Source organism: Glycine soja, chromosome 14 (genome assembly GCF_004193775.1).
Source record: "Glycine soja cultivar W05 chromosome 14, ASM419377v2, whole genome shotgun sequence".
Classification (NCBI taxonomy): Eukaryota; Viridiplantae; Streptophyta; class Magnoliopsida; order Fabales; family Fabaceae; genus Glycine; species Glycine soja.
This window is the reverse complement of record NC_041015.1, coordinates 13,211,327-13,232,140: the sequence shown is the minus strand read 5'-3', so window position 1 is coordinate 13,232,140 and position 20,814 is coordinate 13,211,327. Positions and strand designations below refer to the sequence as shown.

Genomic DNA, 20,814 nt, shown 5'->3' with positions numbered 1-20,814 from the left:
TTAATTGTTACTAACATCAATTTGTGTAACCTAATGAGTTTTTCAACTAGTAAAATAAAAGGATAAATATATATTTAGGGTCCTTGTAAAATTTGAAAAGTATTAATTTTATCTTTATAAATTTTTTCATAATAATTGGGTCTCTCCAAAAATAAAACATATTTTTATTGGTCCTTAGTGGTAGGTAATCTCATGTGGCTAACAAACTTACACTATAATTTAATTACAAATGAATTAAATAATTTGTGATGATTAAAATTCCCCCAAAATGAATTAAACAATTTTAGGCGGCTAAACACCTCCTAACATTGTAATTTTTCATCACTTAAAAAGATAGAGAAAGAAAATAATTAAGTCGGTAAGTTACGTTATAAAATCATCTAATGGAATTACCAATGAGGACAAGTAAAAGTATATTTTATTTTTAGAGGGACCAAATTAATACAAAAAATTTTACGAGAACGAAATTAATATTTTTCAAATTTTACATGGATTCCAAACATATTTTACCAAAAAAATAAGCTTAAAATCCTTGTCAAACATACCTCATGTTTATTTTTTTATTAACTTATAATATTTATTGTCTATTGACTAAAAAATATAAATCAATGATTTTTTTATAAAAAGATAATACAATAAATAATTTGAAAATAATGTTATAAAAAGGAACAAAAGATAGTTTTTTTAAGTATATATATATATATATATATATATATATATATATATATATATATATATATATATATATATATATATATATATATATATATATATATATATATATTTTGAGGAGGGCCAACATTACATTAGTCTAAGTGAAATTAAATTGATATTTTAAAGAAAATTTTCAAGTCTTATAAATAAAAAAGATATGATTAGAAAAAAAAATTCCATTAAAAGTGATAAGTAGGTATGAGAATAGGCTAAGACCTATTTAAAGCCTAACTTAATTTGACTCTTTTTAATAAAAAAAATTAAGCTTAAATTTTTTAAAAAGCCTATTTAATAAAATAGGTTATCCTGAACTTATAAAAAAAATCTTATTAAATCTAATAGGTCGACCTATTTATTCATTCAAATATAATAAAAAACTTAATATATATATATATATATATATATATATTATATTTTTATATTTAATATCTTAATAAATTAATAATCTTATATCATACATAAAATAAATATCTGATATAAAAAGATTTTTAAATTAAGTAATAGGAAGAGTGAGATCATATATATAAAAAATCTCTAATAGTCTAATAGGTCATGTTTGATATAAAAAGATCTTTAAATTGAGTAATAGGTTGAGTAAGATCATATATATAAAAAATCTCTAATAGCCTAATAGGTCATGTTAGATTATAATTTGTTTGTATAACAAGTTACTTATTTATAGGAAGTCTGACGTGACCTGATTTATTCAGACTCCTAGTGATAAATCAATTTTCCATAAAGATTAATGGTTAATATTTTGTATTAATAATATATTAAAAAAATACATTTATTTCTTTTCCTTTTCTATCTTCCAACGCCTCACATGTTTTTCTTTGCTTCTTTAACTTGTTTTCCCCTTTAGATTTTGGGGGAAATGCTTAAATTGAAACAATGCACGAGTGCACATGATTGTCGTGCAGTTGCCCCCACTCCAAAATTAAGTCTCATCTGTCCATTGTTGTCCTTCTTTTCCTTCTGCTGAGAAAGCGTGAGAGAAAGAGAAAGACACTTAAACAAAGAAAAGAAAAAATTAGACAGAGAATGCGCAAATAAAAGGTTCTAGAAAAGAAAACTAAAAGCAAATATTGTTTTTTCGATGTTTTAAAAAAGGAGGTCAAGCCTCAAAGAAGATCCAAAACACACACATTTCACTTTCTCTCACTCAGTGGCTAACAAAACCTCATTGAGAGTGTGAGTGTGTTTTTTTGTGCGTGCGTCAGTGAGTTAGTGTGTGTTCCTTTTCAGGCACAAGCCTTTCCTTCACACATCTATTTTTTTATATCTTTATCTTCATGTTTTCTTAGAAAGAAACAATGAAAACGAAGCTTCTTCTTATGCTTCTCATGCTCCTCCTTATTCTCCACAAACCCACTTGGATTCTTGCCTCTGCATACCCTCTTGCTCCCTCTCCTCAAGTTCCACCATTTTCTCCATTTCCCACTTCAATGTCTGCTTCCTCTCCAGGTTCTATGAAAATTCTTACTTTTTTTCTGATTTATTTTTTGGTTTTTCGCATTTATTTTTTTCGGAGACAATCATGTTTGAAGAACTGTCACATACTAAATGTAGATACTTTTCTCAACAAGAATTCGAACCGGATGCTATTCTTACGTGCTCTCTCTGTCACACTATCTGTTGTTTCTTTCTTATGATGGAGTTGGTACTCAACAGTTTCAAATTCAATACAAGCACTTAGTGCAGATAATCTATAGTAACCATTTTTTTAAAACTCATTTCTGGTACTGGTCTAATGTGTTTTATTGTGTGGATTTGGATCCTACCCTTTTGCTTAAACTCTATTAACTTGCCATTAATGGTTTGAAATTTGAATGAATAGTAGTACGTATTTTGTTTCTATGTATTTGATTTGATGCTTAGTGCCATATACTGCATATTGATCAGGAATTGTGATGGGGGCTGAACAGCAACACATGGATTCACACAAGAAAATGGTAATTGCTGTTGCCGTTGCCAGCACTTCACTTGGTGCAGTCATTTTGTGTGTGTTGTGCATCTGGATTTACTACACAAAGTACCCTTCAAAATCCAAAGGGAAAAACGTTCAAAGATCAGGTTTTTATTTTCTCCCTTTTATCACAATTCCATTTCTTAGAATCTTATGAAATTTGATCGGAGAAAACTTTTTCATTTTTATTTACATGTTCTGTTTTCACTTTGTTTCCTATTTTTATACAGGAAAAAATGACAACAGAAAACAATAAAGTTGTTTTTTGTTTTCATTGTTTCCTATACAAACTTTTTAAATCAGGAAACAAAGTAAAAAAAAAAAAAAAGATTTTTCAAACCAATCAATCTTTAGATTCATGTTTTGCTTCACAAATCACAATTTTGGGATGCCAAGAAAGTTTGATATTCAATTTGCTTCCTTGGTACTGTCTGGGATTTGTAATTTTTTTTTTACCTTCTGTAATTTGAATCCCAAGATGCTGAGAAAGGGCTAGCTTCATCACCATTTTTGAGTAAATTCAGCTCTATAAAGCTGGTTGGTAAGAAAGGGTGTGTTCCAATAATTGACTATAAGCAAATAGAAAAAACCACCGGAAATTTCGAGGAAATTAACATCTTGGGTGAGGGAGGTTTCGGATGCGTTTACAAGGCTCATTTGGATGATAATTTGGATGTTGCTGTTAAAAAATTGCACTGTGAAAATCAATATGCTGAGCAAGAATTTGAGGTAATGCTTTCTAACAATTTATTCATTTTTCTGTTTTTTTTTTTAAATATTATATTGAATAGTTGGACTTCTTTGAATTTGCAGAACGAGGTGGATTTGTTAAGTAAAATTCAACACCCAAATGTAATTTCTCTACTGGGTTGTAGCAGTAATGATGATACAAGGATTATTGTCTATGAATTGATGCATAATGGATCATTGGAAACTCAATTACACGGTAAAACATTGTTTTATATGCTTTATTACCTAGCATAAGACCCAGATTAAGAATTAATAAGGTCAATTATAAAACTATTATTTGAAGGACCTTCTCATGGCTCGGCATTGACTTGGCATTTGAGGATGAAAATTGCTCTTGACACAGCAAGGTGACCGTCCCAAACAGTTCTCTATCTATCTTCCTATTTATCAAGCAATGCTAGCAATACTCTTTTTAACATATTCCTTATTATTAATTGAAACTTATTGAGAGTCACAAAATAATATCTCGTACTACTTATTTAACGAGTCTTATAACTCAGTGACATTTAATAATTTTCAGCCAATAATAAAGTGTGTTAGAGAGTGTATTATTAGCATTTTTTATTTGGTTAATTGTCTCTTTGTTAACATGCTATTTGATTAATGTCAAGCAGGGGATTAAAATATCTGCATGAGCACTGTTACCCTCCGGTGATCCATAGAGATCTGAAATCTTCTAATGTTCTTTTAGATACAAAGTTCAATGCCAAGGTAAAACAAAATGGCCAAGTTCAATTTGCTGCATATATTATTTCCTTTTTGTACCATACATTTATTTATTGTGTTCTCACCAAAGCTTCTTTTCTGTGTGCTGGAGGATTCAGCTTTCTGATTTTGGTCTTGCCATAACCAATGGGTCCCAGAACAAGAATAACCTCAAGCTTTCAGGCACGTTGGGTTACGTTGCCCCGGAGTATCTTTTAGATGGTATGTATGCCAACTGAACTTCACATATAATTTAATGGCATATGCAATGGTCTAACAAGTTGCTAAATGTGTCCTTAAAACCAGATCCAAGATAATGGTCTTTTTGAACCTTGATGCATTAATTATATAAAGGGTGGGTTTGAAAGTGTGGTCTTTGCGAGAAATTATTACATCGTCGTAGGTAATTTCCATGTGACACACTATTGGGAATGTACCTGCTCAACTGACCTGACAACTTGCATAAATTATTTATTAAATTAATATGTTGTCAGTTACACGTTACAATTCCATATGCCTAGTTTGCTCCAGTTGCTTCTTGTCAGTGATAAAAAAAAAATACTAATGATAATAATAAATGTCCTAAGTGTGTGAACTGAAGTTTGCTCTCAGCTAGTTGAATTGATTCTTGTCTGAAAGATGGGAAACATTGGAAGCATAGCTTTGTATTATTCAGTTGAAGACTTTGATCATTTGGCAAGGATTGCTATTTTATTTTAATTATTATCAAGGTACTATGAATCAAAGTACTAGTAGATATTAATCAAGAGATATAAATTAAACGGATCACTTCTCCAAGGATTTAATTGGAACATGGAGAAACAGCTGTAGCAAAACTTGAATTATTAGCTGAGGAAATTACTTGCATTTTAATTATTATTATTATTATTTTTGTAGGTAAATTGACTGATAAAAGTGATGTGTATGCTTTTGGAGTTGTGCTTTTGGAGCTTCTATTGGGAAAGAAGCCTGTGGAAAAACTAGCACCAGCTCAATGCCAATCTATTGTCACATGGGTACTGTTTTTGCTTTGCTTGATGATAGAATTTAATTGGGTTGGTGTGGGAAAAGACATTTAACTATTTATGCTGGTTGCAGGCTATGCCACTGCTCACAGACAGATCTAAGCTTCCAAACATTGTGGATCCTGTAATTAAGAATACAATGGACCCCAAGCACTTATACCAGGTTTTAGTGCCTCGGAGTCAGAACTCACTCAGACACATTTTCCAGTTTATTACTACTTACCCTTTTTGGCAATGATAATAGTCATAAGATTTAGCCATACTGTCTTACAAGATTTTTTTTAATTAATCCTCCTAATAATTTATGAAGAATATATTAAGTGAAAACTAAATATGTTTAATACTACTATCTTTAAAACATAAAAATAATTAATATTTTCTTCATTTAAAAATAAGAAGATTAATAGAAAGATATTATATTATATAGAATTATTCTACTCATCATACCAGTTATAGTTTACTAATGACTTATGTTACCATTTCCTTCTCCAATGCATTTGTAACCGAGAAATGATAGCAACACAATCTTTAACTTATATTCTTTTTGATGATATTAGTTGAAATTAGTATAAATCCCACTAAATGAGATAGGCTCAAACCTGAATTTTCTCTAGCATCTACACCTATAAGGAGGAGAGCAAAAACATAGGATTCACATGGGACTTATCTGACAAATGAATCCCATGTGAACCTTGTATCTTTCTCTCTCCTCGTTACACAAAGTAATTTGAGTCTTGTGTGTTTTTATCTCTCCTCGCTACATGATGTCACAGACTAGAAATGGATTTCATACCTATTTCCTGAGTTGAAGTAGCATTTTTCTCTTCTGTATTTTGATAATCTACTTAACTGTAACCTTGACTTTGTACATTGTAGGTTGCTGCTGTAGCCGTGCTATGTGTGCAACCAGAACCAAGTTACCGTCCTCTGATTGCCGATGTTCTCCACTCATTGATCCCTCTTGTGCCAGTAGAGCTTGGAGGAACACTCAAAGTTTCACAACTGCCACAGCAAGTCTGACCCGCTGACCCACCTGAGGATTCTAGTCAATGATCAGTTTGAGACAACCTCACATATCGATGATCCATCAATGACATGTTTTGTGATGCTCTACCCATCTGGTGAGGCTTTAGTAAGGCTTGAAATTACTGAAAGATCCATAACAACTACACTGATTCTGTAATAAACACATGCAGCCCGGGAGTGTGACTTAGAAACAGAGAAATTGAGGAAAGAGTAGGCTTGAATGGTGGAGAAGAGCATTGGATTGTTAATGATAAATGGGAGGAAATTGATTTCACTTTTGTGAAAATTTGTGTATAGAGTGGTGATATTGCGGAACAGTGAACTGTTCAGAGAGGATCCCATTGTCTTTCATTCCCACTTTTGGCATGTGAAATTCAGTAAACCAGACTACTAATAATTCGTACATAAATTTCTGAGAAATACTAGCAATACGCTCCAATACACACTCTCCTTGGTGATTGAAATTTCCTGAAACTCGCAAAATAATGTGACTTTCACTGATTATATGTTAGTCTCACTTATTTTGTATTTCCTAATAAATTTCAGTTAATGATATTGAGTAAATTTAAAAAGAATATGTTAGAAAATACATTTTTCACGTTCTTCTAAATTTGATACTGCTAAATCAAGAGAATTAGAAATGTAGCTCGCTTATTATTAAGAGTCCCCAACTTCCCCTCCTTCCATTTCCTTCCAACTAAACATTGTATAAAGGAATTTCAACATGGTAACTCATTCAGATTCCACACAGATGACGAGCCTTGCTTGCCTTTATTTTTTTGGTTCGAGTTGGCAAACAGTATGTATGTGTATATTATAGTCAAATATTTTACTTTCTTGGTTCTTAAGTAACTCATCACCAATCACAATAAATGACATTGGTGAACTGAAACTCTGAAGGTTGATATCAACATAAATGAATCGATCATATTGAAAGTAGGATTTAACAAAAGAAGATACGTACTAACCACTCAAGCACATATGACTAACGAAACTATTGTTAACCATGATTTATTCAATCTCACCCATATGAAATGATGAACATCCTCACTATGCATCAGTACTTTGATTCAACTAGCTTTAAGTCTGAGAAGCTGACTCATTATGCATCAATACTTTGAGTCAATTTGTTTCAAAGTTACAAAATTTCCTAAGGGACTTTGAGGTACATATATTTTCATGTATGCCAATCGCTCTCGATTGGTATAATACTCACCAAAAATATCTGATAGAGTTTCAGCTGACATTATGATATGAGTCAATAATAGCATCTGCAAGGTATTCACATTTAGCCAATGACAATCCTGCCAGGGAAATCCTTCCATCCTTTGTCATGTATACGTGCCACTTGTTTGTCATGTTGTCACTCTGATGAGAGACACAAGATATCATTTAAGAACAAGACAGTCAATATTACAATACTGTAAAATCGACGATGTTTTCATTTAGTCAATGAAATAGGACTCAACATAGTGTATAAAAGCCACAAGTTGATCACATGCAAGAAGTTGTAATAACAGTAGTCAATTACCTGGTTCGTGTTCAAGCCCGTGAATGAGAACATGCCTATCTGCTTAAGTATGAATGACCAATCCTTTCCACTTTTGTCTTTTGAAGTAATACTATCATATAGCTGCTGTCTAACATTCTTTATCCTTCCAGCCATCATTTCCATCTCTGCTTTCCATTCATTAAAGAGAACTGGGTTTCCAACAACATCGGCAACTATCCTAGCCCCGTGTACTGGAGGATTAGAGTACATTGGTCGGGCAATCCTTTTCAACTGGCTTTTTACCCTGAAACACATTGTCGATCAAGAAAGAACTTCTACTGAGGCATACATTGTCACAATCAAGTTGAATCTAAGATGTCATCTTTCTAGTTAAAACAGAAATAGTCAACTAGGGCATTTTGTCATGATGTTGGTTAAGACAATATTAGTGCATTTGGGTAAACAACTTAATTAAGCACTTGTTGAATCAACACTTACCATGTAAACGCTTAAGAATAAGATGTTTCTATAATTGAAGAAAAAGGGTTAAACTGTTTTCATATAAGCTGTAAGCTATTTTTACAAGCTACCTTGAAGAGTTCTATGAAATAAACTAAAAGCCACTTATGGACATATCATGAACTAGTTTCATAAGCTCCCCAAAACATACTTAAGTGCTTATATCATATGTTCAAATAAAATGTAAATAATATCTTCGAAACACACAGAATATCTTCTATGTACTTAATTGCAACTACTTCATACTACATGCACTTAATTGATAAATTGATCCCTTCACCTTTCTAGAAAAGGAATAAAAATGCACGGGAATGAAGTAGACAGATTCAATCTTTTTCTTAGACATGCCTTGTCAACTTCAGATATCAGAAAGAATGGAAGATTTAATTTACCATACCTTGCTGCAGATTCGGGCGATGATGAAACCACATTGATTGCTCCAATCCTTTCGGCATAGAGACCGAGATTTTTACTGTAAGATTGAGCTACAAGAACCTCCATGCCACGTGCCACAAACAGTCTCACAGAAGCTGCATCTTCATCAAGGCTTCCACTAGCAAACCCCTAAAATTAATGAGGAGTTCATCATGTTGCTAAATAGGTTCCAGGTCTCTATAGGGTGTTTGGATTAGATTTAATTTTTATAGAATCAACTCCAATTCCACGTTGAAACTCATAGCAAAAAATAGTTGCTTCCACTTTTTCAATTTTTCACCATGATTTTATGGGTCAATCAATTCTGGTAGCTATCCAAACACACTTTAAGTCATAATTCTTAATATGCTAATGGTTTTTAATATAGGCTAGCCAGAAAATTCTCATTTACCCAAAGATTGGTACCTGGTAAGCAACATCAAAAAAGGGAATGTGGTTTTTTTCTTGAATTACATCAGCTATTTTTTCCCACTGTTCAGGTGTTGGATCGATACCAGTAGGGTTATGAGCACATCCATGAAGTAAGATAAAAGATCCTTCCGGAGCTGACTGAAAAAATGTAGAAATGTACAATTAGGCATTGTTCAATTTTATATTGGATTGAAGGAACCTTTAAATCAAATGAGAATTCATGTTCCTATGTACGTCTTCATATAACAAGACATTAAGTTACAATTACTACATCAATTAAGCATCAAATACAATTACACTGCAATGGCATGTTAATCAAAACAATTACATCAGTTGTATTTCAAGTGAAAGATATTTTTGAAAACATGTATTTTGAGATAAGATGACAAGTGTTGGGACTACAATGAAAGATCAAGAGGAAAAAAATTCAAATAGAACATTCTTGCATATTGATTTCTAGTTCAGACAAAACAGTTAACCCAACACTGTTCATAGACCATTTCACTTTCTAAATTTTAGACCAGGATCTAACCTTTATATCTTCTATCATGCCCTCAAAATCCAAGCCAACTGTCTTGGGATCATAATATCGGTACTCAGACCATGGGACACTAGCATCATTGAAAATATTCTTGTGATTACCTGCAAGACAATAATGTTACCCAGGATGTTTGAACTCCCAAACAAGTATCACGACCAAGTTAAGCAGAGAAGCAGTCAGATACATACCCCAGGTAGGAGCTGATATCAAAACTTTTGCCCCAGGAAAATATCGTTCTATCAGAGCTGCACCTAGTCGCAGAGAACCAGTTCCAGAAAGACCTTGGACAGTGGCAACCTGGTTGCAACTGAATAATGTAAGTAAAAAATGAAAAAATTCATAACCAATAAAATGTAATGTCTTTCAAATTTCAAATCATCTATATTTTCTATATCAACTACATACTCTTTGCTGTTTGATTGCTGGGTTGTCTGCTCCAAGTAACAACTCTGCAGTTGCCTTATTAAATGCAGCCGAACCCTCAATTGGGAGATACTGCACTTAGAAGTTAAATCATAGTTAATAATCTAAAGGCCAATGGGTCCACACACATAAAGACACATGATGTAAAGAAAATTACCTCTTTGTTATCCCCTCTCTCCAGCATAAGATTCTCTGCCTAAGAAAAATAAGAATTTCATCTAAATCAGCATTAACTCAATCCAAAAGTAGTCTTAAGTTTGTGATCATGAAGCAAAATTAGGAGCAAACATAAGACAGGAGAACTATGCAAACTAGGGGCACTCAGATCACAGCAGACACATAAAGTAAGGAACAAAGACCTTCTTAACAACATTAAGCACATATGGCTGTAGTTCTTCTGTTCTGTATGCCCCAACTCCAAGATTGAGCTTGACATCACTATTGTCCACCTTAAATGCCTCAGAAACTCCTAGAATTGGATCAGGAGGCGCCATAGGTATGCCTTCAAACCGAGAAACGTTAACTGCAACAGCCATAGAGATCCGACCTCTAGACTGAAACAAAATTGATAGAAATTATATTAGCACGCTTGCACACACACACACAGTTTCTGTTAGGCATGAGAATCAATTTCCCAAACAATTACAAGTGTATTATAGAAGGAAGAATAAAAAGGGAAATTAGTTTTAAAAAGGAGCAGTTAGAAGAGTTAGTTGGCTAACTGTTAGTGTGAGGGTTCTCTATTATAAATAGGCCTCTAAATACGGAGGTGGGATTATCTTTTGTAAAAACTTGGATATACAACTGGGATTACCCAGTGTGAAAGGAGAGTGCTCCTTTGGGTACACTTGTGTACATTTGTTCTTCCCTATTCTAGATAATTCTCTCAATCTTTTCTCACTTCTTTCTGTTTGACTCTGATTTGCCTACTACACCGATTCTGTGTGTGTGATAATCATCTTTGTTAGAGTAAGATTCCTAACAGTTTTTGTGTCCATACATTCCTTAATCCTCACTACCTACTTTTGCTTACAACTGTTTTTCCATCAAATATGAAATGAAAAATGGCAATATAATAACTACGATCCAAACTGTTTTATTTATTTTTATATCTTAAAAAGAAGTTTAATTATATAGACTCTCAGTATAAAACATCTTTACACAGACACACATCCACATCCAGTAGGAATTTACCTTATCACCACAACCACATCATATTAGTGAACAGGATGACATGGTAAAGTAGTCAAATCTTATTGAATATGCCAATGTAGAGATGTTTTATAATGGAGTATATACATTGAACTCTAACAAAAATTACTAGAGTGAGGTTAATTTAACAGAACGATTAAAACTAGTTAGCAAAGAATATGAATAAATAACACTTAGTGTGCCAATAGTCCTACCTGATAGATTATAAAGTAATATGAAAGCATAATGGATAAACCAAAGCAATAAAAAACAAATTGAGGAAAAAATTTAGATATAGTTCCTTAAGTGCTTTTAGTGTTGTTCTTCAATCAAAATTGAAGGGTTTTTTTTTTTATCCATAGGAATCAAACTCAGGTAGCAGAGAATTTACAAGAACTCACACATAGGCTGTTCAATCAAAATTGAAGTTTAATCCTCATAAATAGAAACTTGCATTAAATGCCAACATAAATTGTAGTAAAACTCTAATTCTGATTGGATAAAATCTCCAAAAGCACTTATAAAACCGTATCCAAAACTGAAGCAAGAAGTTTAGTTATTACTATATAGTACATACCCTTGAACTAGAGAAGGAATTGGGTCCTCTGTGGAATCCCAAAGTGTTGTCTCTAATCATGGGCTTTCCCTGTTGGACACCAACGTTAAATCACGAAAAGGGCAATCATTAATCATTACAATTCACGAAGCAATGCCGGAACAAGCAGAAAGCGGTTACCTTGTGCGTGGTGGACAGAGAACATGAGGGTGAGACAGAGTGCGAAGCTGCGGAGAGAACCGACGAAGCCATCTGCAATAGAAAATGGTTAAGCAGTTGTAACAATTCACGAGATGTAACACAACAGTTATTATGTTTAACTATGAATAATGGATCTATCTATGATTGATTAATCGGAATAGCGTAGAGAATACGATGAGATCAAGTAGTAGTAGTACGTTTCTGTGAACGAATCACTTAAAAAGTGTGTTTGTAGAGAGATAGAAGAAGGAAACAGTGGGCCACTACGAGAACGAAGTGAAAGTGAAAGTGCCCACCGTATTGATTTGTCAACGACAAAATTGCCACGGGCTCGCACATCACATATTTTCTTGGCTTTAATTTTAGTGTTTACTTAAGTGTGATAGTGACCAGGGTATGTTAAACTTGCGGGTTGTACGGATAATGAAGTCTTTTTTAATCCGTATAACTATAGGCAAATTTTGAGTCAGCTGATGAATCTGGCTGACTTGACAAGCTAAATCTGTGGACTCATGGGCTAGTCTACCAAACCCACAAAAGACATTAAAATCTTCTTGATATTTAAATTAGAAGGTTTGGATGCTTGATGTTATAAATTTTGATATATTTTAATTACAAATGTTGGTATATTTTAATTTAATAGATTTTAGCTTAAAAAATAAAAAAAGAAAAAGAGAAAATTCTTTTAATTTGATATTTTTTGGTTTTTTAGCTTATTATTTGCGTCTACAAACTAATTTATTTATCTTTGGATTTTGTGTATTGAATATGGGTCTAAAAAAGACAATTTATCTCACAAATCGAGCTTATTTGGCCCATATAAAATGTGGGCTTCACAAATTGGGCCTTAATGGGTCAAATAGGTCCATATACTTACCTCTAATAATGATACACATTTTTTAAATTAAATTTTGGCTTAGTTCTATTTTTTTAATAAACTTAGTTCTATTTATATCCCTTACATTTTGTTTGATAAAATTTAATAGTATTTCGTTTGTCACGTAGGTGACATGGGTTTGATCTTGACAACTGCGCCAATTTATTTGTTGCCTTCTTGGCAAACATCCTAAGGTTGTACAAGTAGAATAAAATGAAAGTTCAAGTATCATATGCATAGAAACTTGTGTAATATTTTCCAAAAGAATAACATTCACTAATTACGGCTATTGAAAACAATGGTTTTAATTGAATTGCGATAATGTAAATGCCAAGAACTAAAATAAACAAAAAAATTAAAGAGTAAAAGAACAATAAACTGTTTTTGGTAATTTTTACAAATACTTGGAATGTGGTAAAAAAAAAACATAAACAACAATGAATAAAAGTGTTGGGGTTGACTTCACCAAATCATCCCTTCATGCATACAAAGGTCACTATCTAGTTTAAGGTTCATTTATTATCATCAACTCAACAAATACTCAAACCTCAATTCCTTGGATGGAAAGAGTCTAAGTCCCTTGACTAAACTATCAATCCTTTGCATAGTCTAGCTAAGTGACTTGCTTTAGGAACACAAATTAAAAGATGACTAATAAGCTTGCTCTATTCCTAGCAACAAAATCCATTAGGTGTTCTTCTCCATTTCTAGGTTTAAATATACTTTCCAATCATATTCAAACCACAAATCAAGCAAAGGGTGATCAAGCCAAAGTAAGCATTAAGAGTATAAGAGAACACTTGATAGAGATCCAACAAGCATAATATTTCAAGATTTTTAGCATTTATTATCCTTGAAGATATTTGAGGATAACATAAAATATTTAAAGATGTTGAAGATATCATCAAATAATTGGCCTTTATTATTAGGATTTTGAGTCAATATGTTTAGGATATGTTTTTATCTTTTTATTAGGATGATGATTATATCTTATTAAGATTTGTTTCCTCTAGTAGGATTTTATCTTATATTTGGATTCATTTCCTTTATTAGGATGAACATTGTATCATATTAAGATTAGTTTCCTCTATTAGGATTTTATCTTATGTTTAGTTCATATAAGATTATATTTTGTTTAGAATTTGTTTTTTATCACTTGTTTTTTTTTTTACTTTGTCATAAATAGGAAGTCATGTACTAGAGAACAAGAATAAGTTGAATCTACATAACTATTAGAGTGTTTTCTCCATTGTGAGAGTTCCCATGTGTTCTTGTGGTTAGGGTCAAGCTTCTTGATAACTTTGGTTCTATTGGAAAGTCACGATTAGGATCAAGTTTCTCATGTTTTGTTTGTTTGAAAATAATGAAAATAAACCTGAGGATGTGTTCAATTAAATCAACCCCCATCAATGGTAAACCTAACTACAAGAAAAAATGAAGAAACTTGGTAGGGAAACCATGGAGAGCAAGGGAGAGCTTCCCAACTTTCACCCAAAGCCCTAGATAGTTCCCCCAATCAAATCCATAAAAATTCCCTTTTTCCAACCCTTCCCCTTAAATCACTTTGTTTTGGTCTCACTTAAGCCACATCAACACTCTCATGCCCTACATCAAGTTTTCTGACACCCAACCTTAGATTTGGTAGCAAGTAAAGGGACTTTTCTACATTCTCAAACCCAGTCTCAAATCTCCTAAGCCCAGCCTCAACAAGAAAAGGGAAACATGTTGGTTTTGGCTTTCAAAAGAAATTAAAAAGTAGTGGTTATGCCTTAAAAACAATTTCTTACTACAATGGTGAGAAATGAAATGAAAATTGATTACAAATACATGGTTTGTGTTTGGATCCATTTAACAATGTTTTTCCCTCTATTATTCTCTTTCATATTTATCTTAAATCAAACATTTCTAAGTTTTCTCTATTTTTGACCTATTTCTATTTATTTTATTTCTCTCTTTCCTATTTTCATATATTATATTTTTAATCTATTTCTTTCCTTCTTACACCCTTAATTCATGTATAAAAAAACACACACCCTTAATTGCTTCAATAATTTCAATACCTTATTTTCAATTAGGTGAATTGGATCCCAAAATTTTTCTCCAAATGCTAATCAAGTCCACTTGCCAGTATGCTATCAATTTTTTTAATGTTTTTTTGCTTATGTGACACTTAAAGATTTTCTTTGGAAACCCTTGAACCTATACTTGTCCAAGACTTCCTTAGCACTTAATTCCCACTCCATTTGTGCCTAGTTACTGTCATTTTCATTTTTGGGTCTTGGTTGAGTTTTGGAGAAGAAGAGAATAAGAGTGCTTGCTTGGACTGCTTGTTTTATGACTTTTGAGCTTCAAGCCCTTCATCCTCCACCATTTTCATGCTTCAAGTTGAGGTATGGAGGAGTTATATTTCTTACTCTTGCTTGTTCATGGAGTATTCTCCATTAGATTGTTGTAGGAGTATGGGAAGTTAGCTCTCCATAAATTAATACTTTATGTCCTTTTTTTTTCAGATTTTGTACTAAGGTTGTTAGAACTTGTAAACTGTTGTTATTTTGAGTGTTTAATATGTGGAAACATGTTTGATATGATTGGGATTCTATTTAGGTTGATTTGGAAGCCATTGGGAGTGAAAAAATCCCTTTTCGAAGCTCTGTAGTGTCATGGCACTTAAGCGAGGAGTTGCTCGCACTTAAGCTAGATTACATGTAGGGAAAATGGGCTACTGGTTTTCAAGCTTAAGCATGGCTAGAACTAGGCTTAAGTGTGGCCAAGCTTAAGCATGGATTGAACCAAGCTTAAGCATGACCAAGCTTAAGCGTAGGCTAAACCAAGCTTAATCAAGATGACTTGCAAGGGAAAATGAGTTATTGGATTTCAAGCTTAAGTGTGGATTGAATAAGGCTAAAGCATGACTGAGCTTAAGTGTGGGTTGATCCAAACTTTAGTGAGACTAAGCTTAAGCGTAGGTTGAGCCAAGCTTAAATGTCAGGATGAAAATATACAGAATGTATTAGGAATGACTTCCAAATGAGTATGGAAGGAGATGAGAGAGCCCTTTCCCATTTTAGTCATGGTGAGAGTGTGTAGAACGCGACATGATTATAATGTGCATACCACATCGTTCAAGAAATAGGATCTTCTAGTGATGGCTAGTTATAGAGGCAAGCTTTGGAGAGGTTATGTGGGGAGCTTTGTCTGTGTTGTGTGTTATGTTTGTGAAGGATAAGGTAATGATGGATAGACCCTTGAGATAGTGGTGGAGATGTGGATCTCCGTATGATGTGTTGAGGAACTCGTGTGTTTAGTTGACCACTATCGGGTACCATTAATAGAGGAGCTTACACAGACCTGTAAAGGACAATCCTGTTGGGGAACGTCGTTGAGGAGTTAGTCCTCAAAAGTAGTGGATGACCTTGGATTAGTACTCAAGGTACGTTCGCTGGCTTGCTATTTCTTGGGGGTGTGAGGCTGAGTTTGTGGTCAAGTTTCCACAATGCCAACTTGGCAACCTCGACAAAATGTGATGCATAACCAATGTTGGTGAGAGCTTATCATTGTACCATAATGAGGTATACTCCCAATCATCATCTAGCTTAAAATGTGTAAGACCACTAAGTTTTGGAAGTTCTAGTGGTAGTAAACCCATGGTGTGATAAATCAAGAATCAATTGGAAACATGAATATGAATGTGAATGAAACCGTGAGAGGACCACCTCGCGATGGTTAGTATGTATGTTTGAGATTGTAAGGTCGTTTGTTTGTAGTTTTAGAGGGGATGAGTGGCTCACTCCATACACCTTTTGTTTTTCAAAGAAAGATGAATGACTCGATGCTAACAACAAAGATTTGATGGAAAAGTTGTGATAAGCACTAAGGAGGTGATTGTACTTGTTTGAGAAGAAAAAGGATTCGTTGGGGATGCCCTGAGAGTTTTGAAGTAGGTACATAAGGATTGAGTTTTCTTTGAGTCACTGCTCTGAGTCTCAGTCTTGTACAAAAAAGGGTAGATTAAGTTTTAAACTTATGATGTTGTCATTCTTTTGCAAGTGATTCAAATGTATTAAGTATATAATTTCACGAATGTAAACATGAATTATAATTGTATAATGTAGTTGTTTAATGAGATATAATTGATACTTTACAAATGAGCTTTTTATTGTTTTGTATTGGTTTAATGGAAATCAAATATTTTATAAATTAAATTGCTCCTTATTGAAATATATGATGTTAATGGATGCCTCATTTTATGTATAATGAGTATTATCTTAATACAGCTCAATGCTTTTTAAAGCCAAGTAATGACATTTTTAAATTCAAGAAAAAGAAAAAAAATATTCATGATTTTTAAAAGGATAGTTAGACAACTTGTTTTAAGTTAATTCTTTTATTCCACAACTTGTGAAAATAGATTGAGAGAAATCATTATAGTAACCAGAGGTGTTCCTGTGATCAACAAAGTCACTAAATCATTTGAATCATTTAGTTTACACACAAAACACACACATATAAATTATTTGTTAATTGCACTTTTACTTTTTGATGTTCTTGTATGAAAAATATTAATAATGAAAAAAAATATTTATTCAATATTTTAATTTGAATTGAATTATACAAAATTATTTATTAAATTAAATAAAAATATTTATCATTTTAACTTTATAATATCTTAGAATTATTTATCAAATATTTTTACTTTTGAATAAATACTTTATAAATATTAAATAACTATATAATGGAATAAATGAATTTGTATAAAGTCTACTTTTATATAATTAAAATAAAAATATTTAATAAAAATTATCTTCTTAACTCATAATATTTTTTATACAAATATAAAATACTTAGTAGATCCAAAGTAAAATTAACAAAAGCAATAATATATGTTTATACATAATCCAAATGATTTAGTAATTTTGGTGGTAGTGGTGAAGGAAGTTGTCAAGGGTTTAAATCTGTCTTCAAATACTTTTACTACTTTCTAAAGACATGTAAGTTGAGAGTCAAAATGTGCTAGACAAAAACTATAAAAGACATAATTTGCCAAATTTTGAAAGATTATTTTTAAAAATTGTAAATAATCAATAAAAATTGCACTTAAGCCTTTTTTTTAATTTTAGGGACCAATTTGGATTATCATTACTTTTCAAGGATTAAATTGATTAATAATTTACCATTTTTAAAGATTATTTTTCCTTTTGTTTATTTCAAGAATGAATTTGATTGTCCATTATAATTTGAGGGACTAAATTGATTGTAATATACAATTTTAGGAATTTATTGTCATTTTGATAATTTTAAAGATTAATTTGACCAATCATTGTAATTTTAGGAACTAAATTGATGATTCACTTTATAAAAATATATTATGTATAACTTAAATGTAGGGAGCAGAAAATATATTTATTAATTTTATTTTGAAAACTCATGGCTGTTTTAATGCATTTAAAATTACAAATATGACCCTTAAACTTTTAGGGGAAATTATTTTCACCACTATACACTACTTTTTTTTAGAGGATCAGTATACACTACTTTATGTAATAAAAGATTTACATTTTTTTTTATATTTTAGTCTTTTTAATTTTTAAAAGAACTCTTAACATTTCTTTTGTTAAAGTTACTGTTATTGTTTAATTTTCTTTTTCTACTAGTTCGATTTATCATGCGATGAGATGTTATTTTATACAATTTTTACTTTAATTACTTTAAATGCCGTCAAAGAAATTAATTACTTTTAAATGTATTTTTTTAGTCTCTTTAATGTATCCTCTTTTTCAATTTTAATCCTTGTCTCTTTAAATAGTTAACGATAACTAAATAACAATCGAAACTAAGGCTAAAACATTGAATATTATAGGAACTACTTAAAAAAACTAAAATTAAAAAGTAAATATAGGAATTAAACACATTTAATTTTTTAGACAGTAAAAAAATAACTCCTGTTTCGTCCTCCTACAAATCTTCCTACTATCTTTTGTGATAAGTAATGGATATATATGTTTTATATTTTCAAGACATTAAATACATTTATTTTTTATTCAATACTATTTTTTTTACGCAAACTAAATTTTATCATTTCATCAAGAATAATTATGAAAGTATATAGGAATACAACTCATACATGAAAAATCATGATAGCTAGCATGTAATCTTGAAGCAAAATCTTTATAATAATTAAAATAAATTTTCCTCCTTTTACAGATTGAAATAAGAAAAATGAATTCGGTTTTGGTTCTGGGCTTGCTTTCGGCTAGATTGATTGCCTTTTAGCTATATTCCAAAATTGTCTCTTGGACAAAAATACAACAGAAACATGTTTTTTGTTGCCTAAATGGGTGGTGAAAAAAATTAAACACAACAAAAACATTATTCTATGATACAATATACAACAAAATCATATTTACTGTACAAATGAGGGTGTAAAAAATAAAAACAACAAAGATAAGATTATGATGTATAACCCTTTTCCTCCTTTTAGAGAAAAATGTTAGGTATGGACAATATAATTTTTTTTATAATCATCCAATCATAATTCAATATAATTTAATATGTATAATAAGTTTATTAACTTTTAAAATATAGTTAGATTTATTATATAATCTTACAGGTTTTAAAGTAAAAAATTATAATATATACTAGATAATGGACCTATGCGATGGATGGGTAGAAATTTTATGAGAGTATAAATTTTTTGTTAAATAGTATTCCTTTTGTAAATTAAAATTTTTAAGAAGATAAATTTAGGACTTAAGAAATTGTTGTGTTCAATCTTGTTAAGATAAATGAATAAGACTAAGCAATAAAAAGATACATTTAGAAAGTCGTATACTTTGTAAAAAACTTGTACATTTGAGAAAGAGGTTTTGATTGATAAAAAAAAAAAAAGAATATACTTCAACCAATATGCCTTAGGCATGCCCATACATAACATGGAAATAACACTTAGAAAAGGAAGGACAAATTAGTTATCTTCACAACTATAATATCAATTGCACCCTGCCTCAAGACATATAAAAAAGTAAGTATATATGACCTACTTATCTCAAATTCTGAAAACTTTATTGTAAACATCATTTGAAGTCACATTTGGATACTTGTCCTTCATCATCTAATATTGGTATTTTCAAGTTGGCACTGAGTAACCCCTTAAAATAGCAAAAACAAGTGTTGGAAGATAAATCTCAATATGTCTAAAAGATTGTCCTTGACTTTTATTCATAATCATTGCAAAATAACCAACAACTAAAAATTGTTTACGCTGAAATTTGAAAGGAGTTATACGATCATATGGAGTCAATAAAATTTTCGATTTTCGTTCCTAAACTATTAAAATGAAAACATTTAAGTATGTAAAATAACTACCACATGACTTCTTTTAAAAAAAATAAAAAATACCACATGACCATTTAATGTTTTAATTCATATGTAAAGTAACTTCAACATGACCATCATCTTAATGTGCATATTTCCTCGACAAATTGTTCCCATAAAGAATAGGTTATCCTATTCTTACTATAATCACACAAATAAACTACCTTAGCTTTTCCAAAATTGTGATATTGAATTGACCAATTTTTTTTTTATATAATATAAGATATTAAGGGTGGTTTTGTTAGAGGTGAAATGATGAGAAATGAAAATAAAAAGAGATGAAATATTTTAATTAAAGTAAAGTATAAAGGTGTGTGACTCGCACTAATTCTTCCACTCCAATTTAGCCGAGGATGAAATGAACCAAGCACTGCCTAAGATGGTTGCATCTTGTTAGATCCTAATTTTTTCTGAACATTTTTTTTAAAAAAAAAGATAAAAAAAAAATGAAAAAGAGAAAGAAAGAAATGAAAAAAAGAAAACAGAAAAAAAAAGAAATAGAAAAAGGAAATAAAAAATAAAAAAAGGAAAGAAAGAAAACAAAAAAAGAAAGTAAAAAAAAAGAGGAAAGAAAAAGAAAATGGAAAACGGAAAGAAAGAATAGGAAAAAG

General features: G+C 31.3%; 2 protein-coding genes across 5 annotated transcripts; one reads left to right on the top strand and one right to left on the bottom strand.

The window, feature by feature from the left end:
* Window positions 1–1,781: 1,781 nt before the first annotated feature.
* LOC114384720 (probable receptor-like protein kinase At1g80640) lies at window positions 1,782–6,650 on the top strand. Of its 2 annotated transcripts, XR_003660762.1 has the most exons (11): window positions 1,782–2,178; window positions 2,617–2,787; window positions 3,159–3,409; window positions 3,494–3,626; window positions 3,714–3,777; window positions 4,045–4,141; window positions 4,255–4,357; window positions 5,033–5,151; window positions 5,234–5,323; window positions 6,037–6,281; window positions 6,357–6,650. XR_003660762.1 is itself a non-coding variant. In XM_028344465.1 (10 exons), exons 1-10 carry the CDS (start codon window positions 2,028–2,030, stop codon window positions 6,178–6,180), a joined length of 1,323 nt encoding a protein of 440 aa, XP_028200266.1. In that variant the 5' UTR covers window positions 1,782–2,027; the 3' UTR covers window positions 6,181–6,650. The 2 variants fall into 2 exon arrangements, 1 of the variants encoding a protein (XP_028200266.1); XM_028344465.1 differs by having other exon boundaries at window positions 6,037–6,650.
* A 443-nt stretch (window positions 6,651–7,093) lies between these two features.
* LOC114384719 (aspartate aminotransferase P2, mitochondrial-like) lies at window positions 7,094–12,303 on the bottom strand. 3 transcript variants are annotated; one of them, XM_028344461.1, is made up of 12 exons: window positions 12,153–12,303; window positions 11,935–12,006; window positions 11,776–11,844; window positions 10,367–10,561; window positions 10,165–10,203; window positions 9,990–10,079; window positions 9,773–9,881; window positions 9,576–9,685; window positions 9,038–9,181; window positions 8,595–8,761; window positions 7,718–7,982; window positions 7,094–7,554 (listed from the first exon to the last, which is right to left on the bottom strand). In XM_028344461.1, exons 2-12 carry the CDS (start codon window positions 12,004–12,006, stop codon window positions 7,423–7,425), a joined length of 1,392 nt encoding a protein of 463 aa, XP_028200262.1. In that variant the 5' UTR covers window positions 12,153–12,303; the 3' UTR covers window positions 7,094–7,422. The 3 variants fall into 3 exon arrangements, with proteins under 3 accessions (XP_028200262.1, XP_028200265.1, XP_028200264.1); XM_028344464.1 differs by having other exon boundaries at window positions 12,252–12,269; XM_028344463.1 differs by lacking the exon at window positions 12,153–12,303 and adding an exon at window positions 12,129–12,145.
* Window positions 12,304–20,814: the final 8,511 nt, after the last annotated feature.

Coding starts and splice junctions, on each gene's coding strand:
- LOC114384720 (XM_028344465.1), top strand. CDS start 2,028: ATGAAAACGAAGCTTCTTCTTATGCTTCTCATGCTCCTCCTTATTCTC. Junction 3,778..4,044: donor ATTGCTCTTGACACAGCAAG/GTGACCGTCCCA, acceptor AATGTCAAGCAG/GGGATTAAAATATCTGCATG. Junction 4,142..4,254: donor ATACAAAGTTCAATGCCAAG/GTAAAACAAAAT, acceptor TGGAGGATTCAG/CTTTCTGATTTTGGTCTTGC.
- LOC114384719 (XM_028344461.1), bottom strand. CDS start 12,006: ATGGCTTCGTCGGTTCTCTCCGCAGCTTCGCACTCTGTCTCACCCTCA. Junction 10,080..10,164: donor AGAGAGGGGATAACAAAGAG/GTAATTTTCTTT, acceptor TTCTAAGTGCAG/TATCTCCCAATTGAGGGTTC. Junction 9,182..9,575: donor GCATGATAGAAGATATAAAG/GTTAGATCCTGG, acceptor ACATTTTTTCAG/TCAGCTCCGGAAGGATCTTT.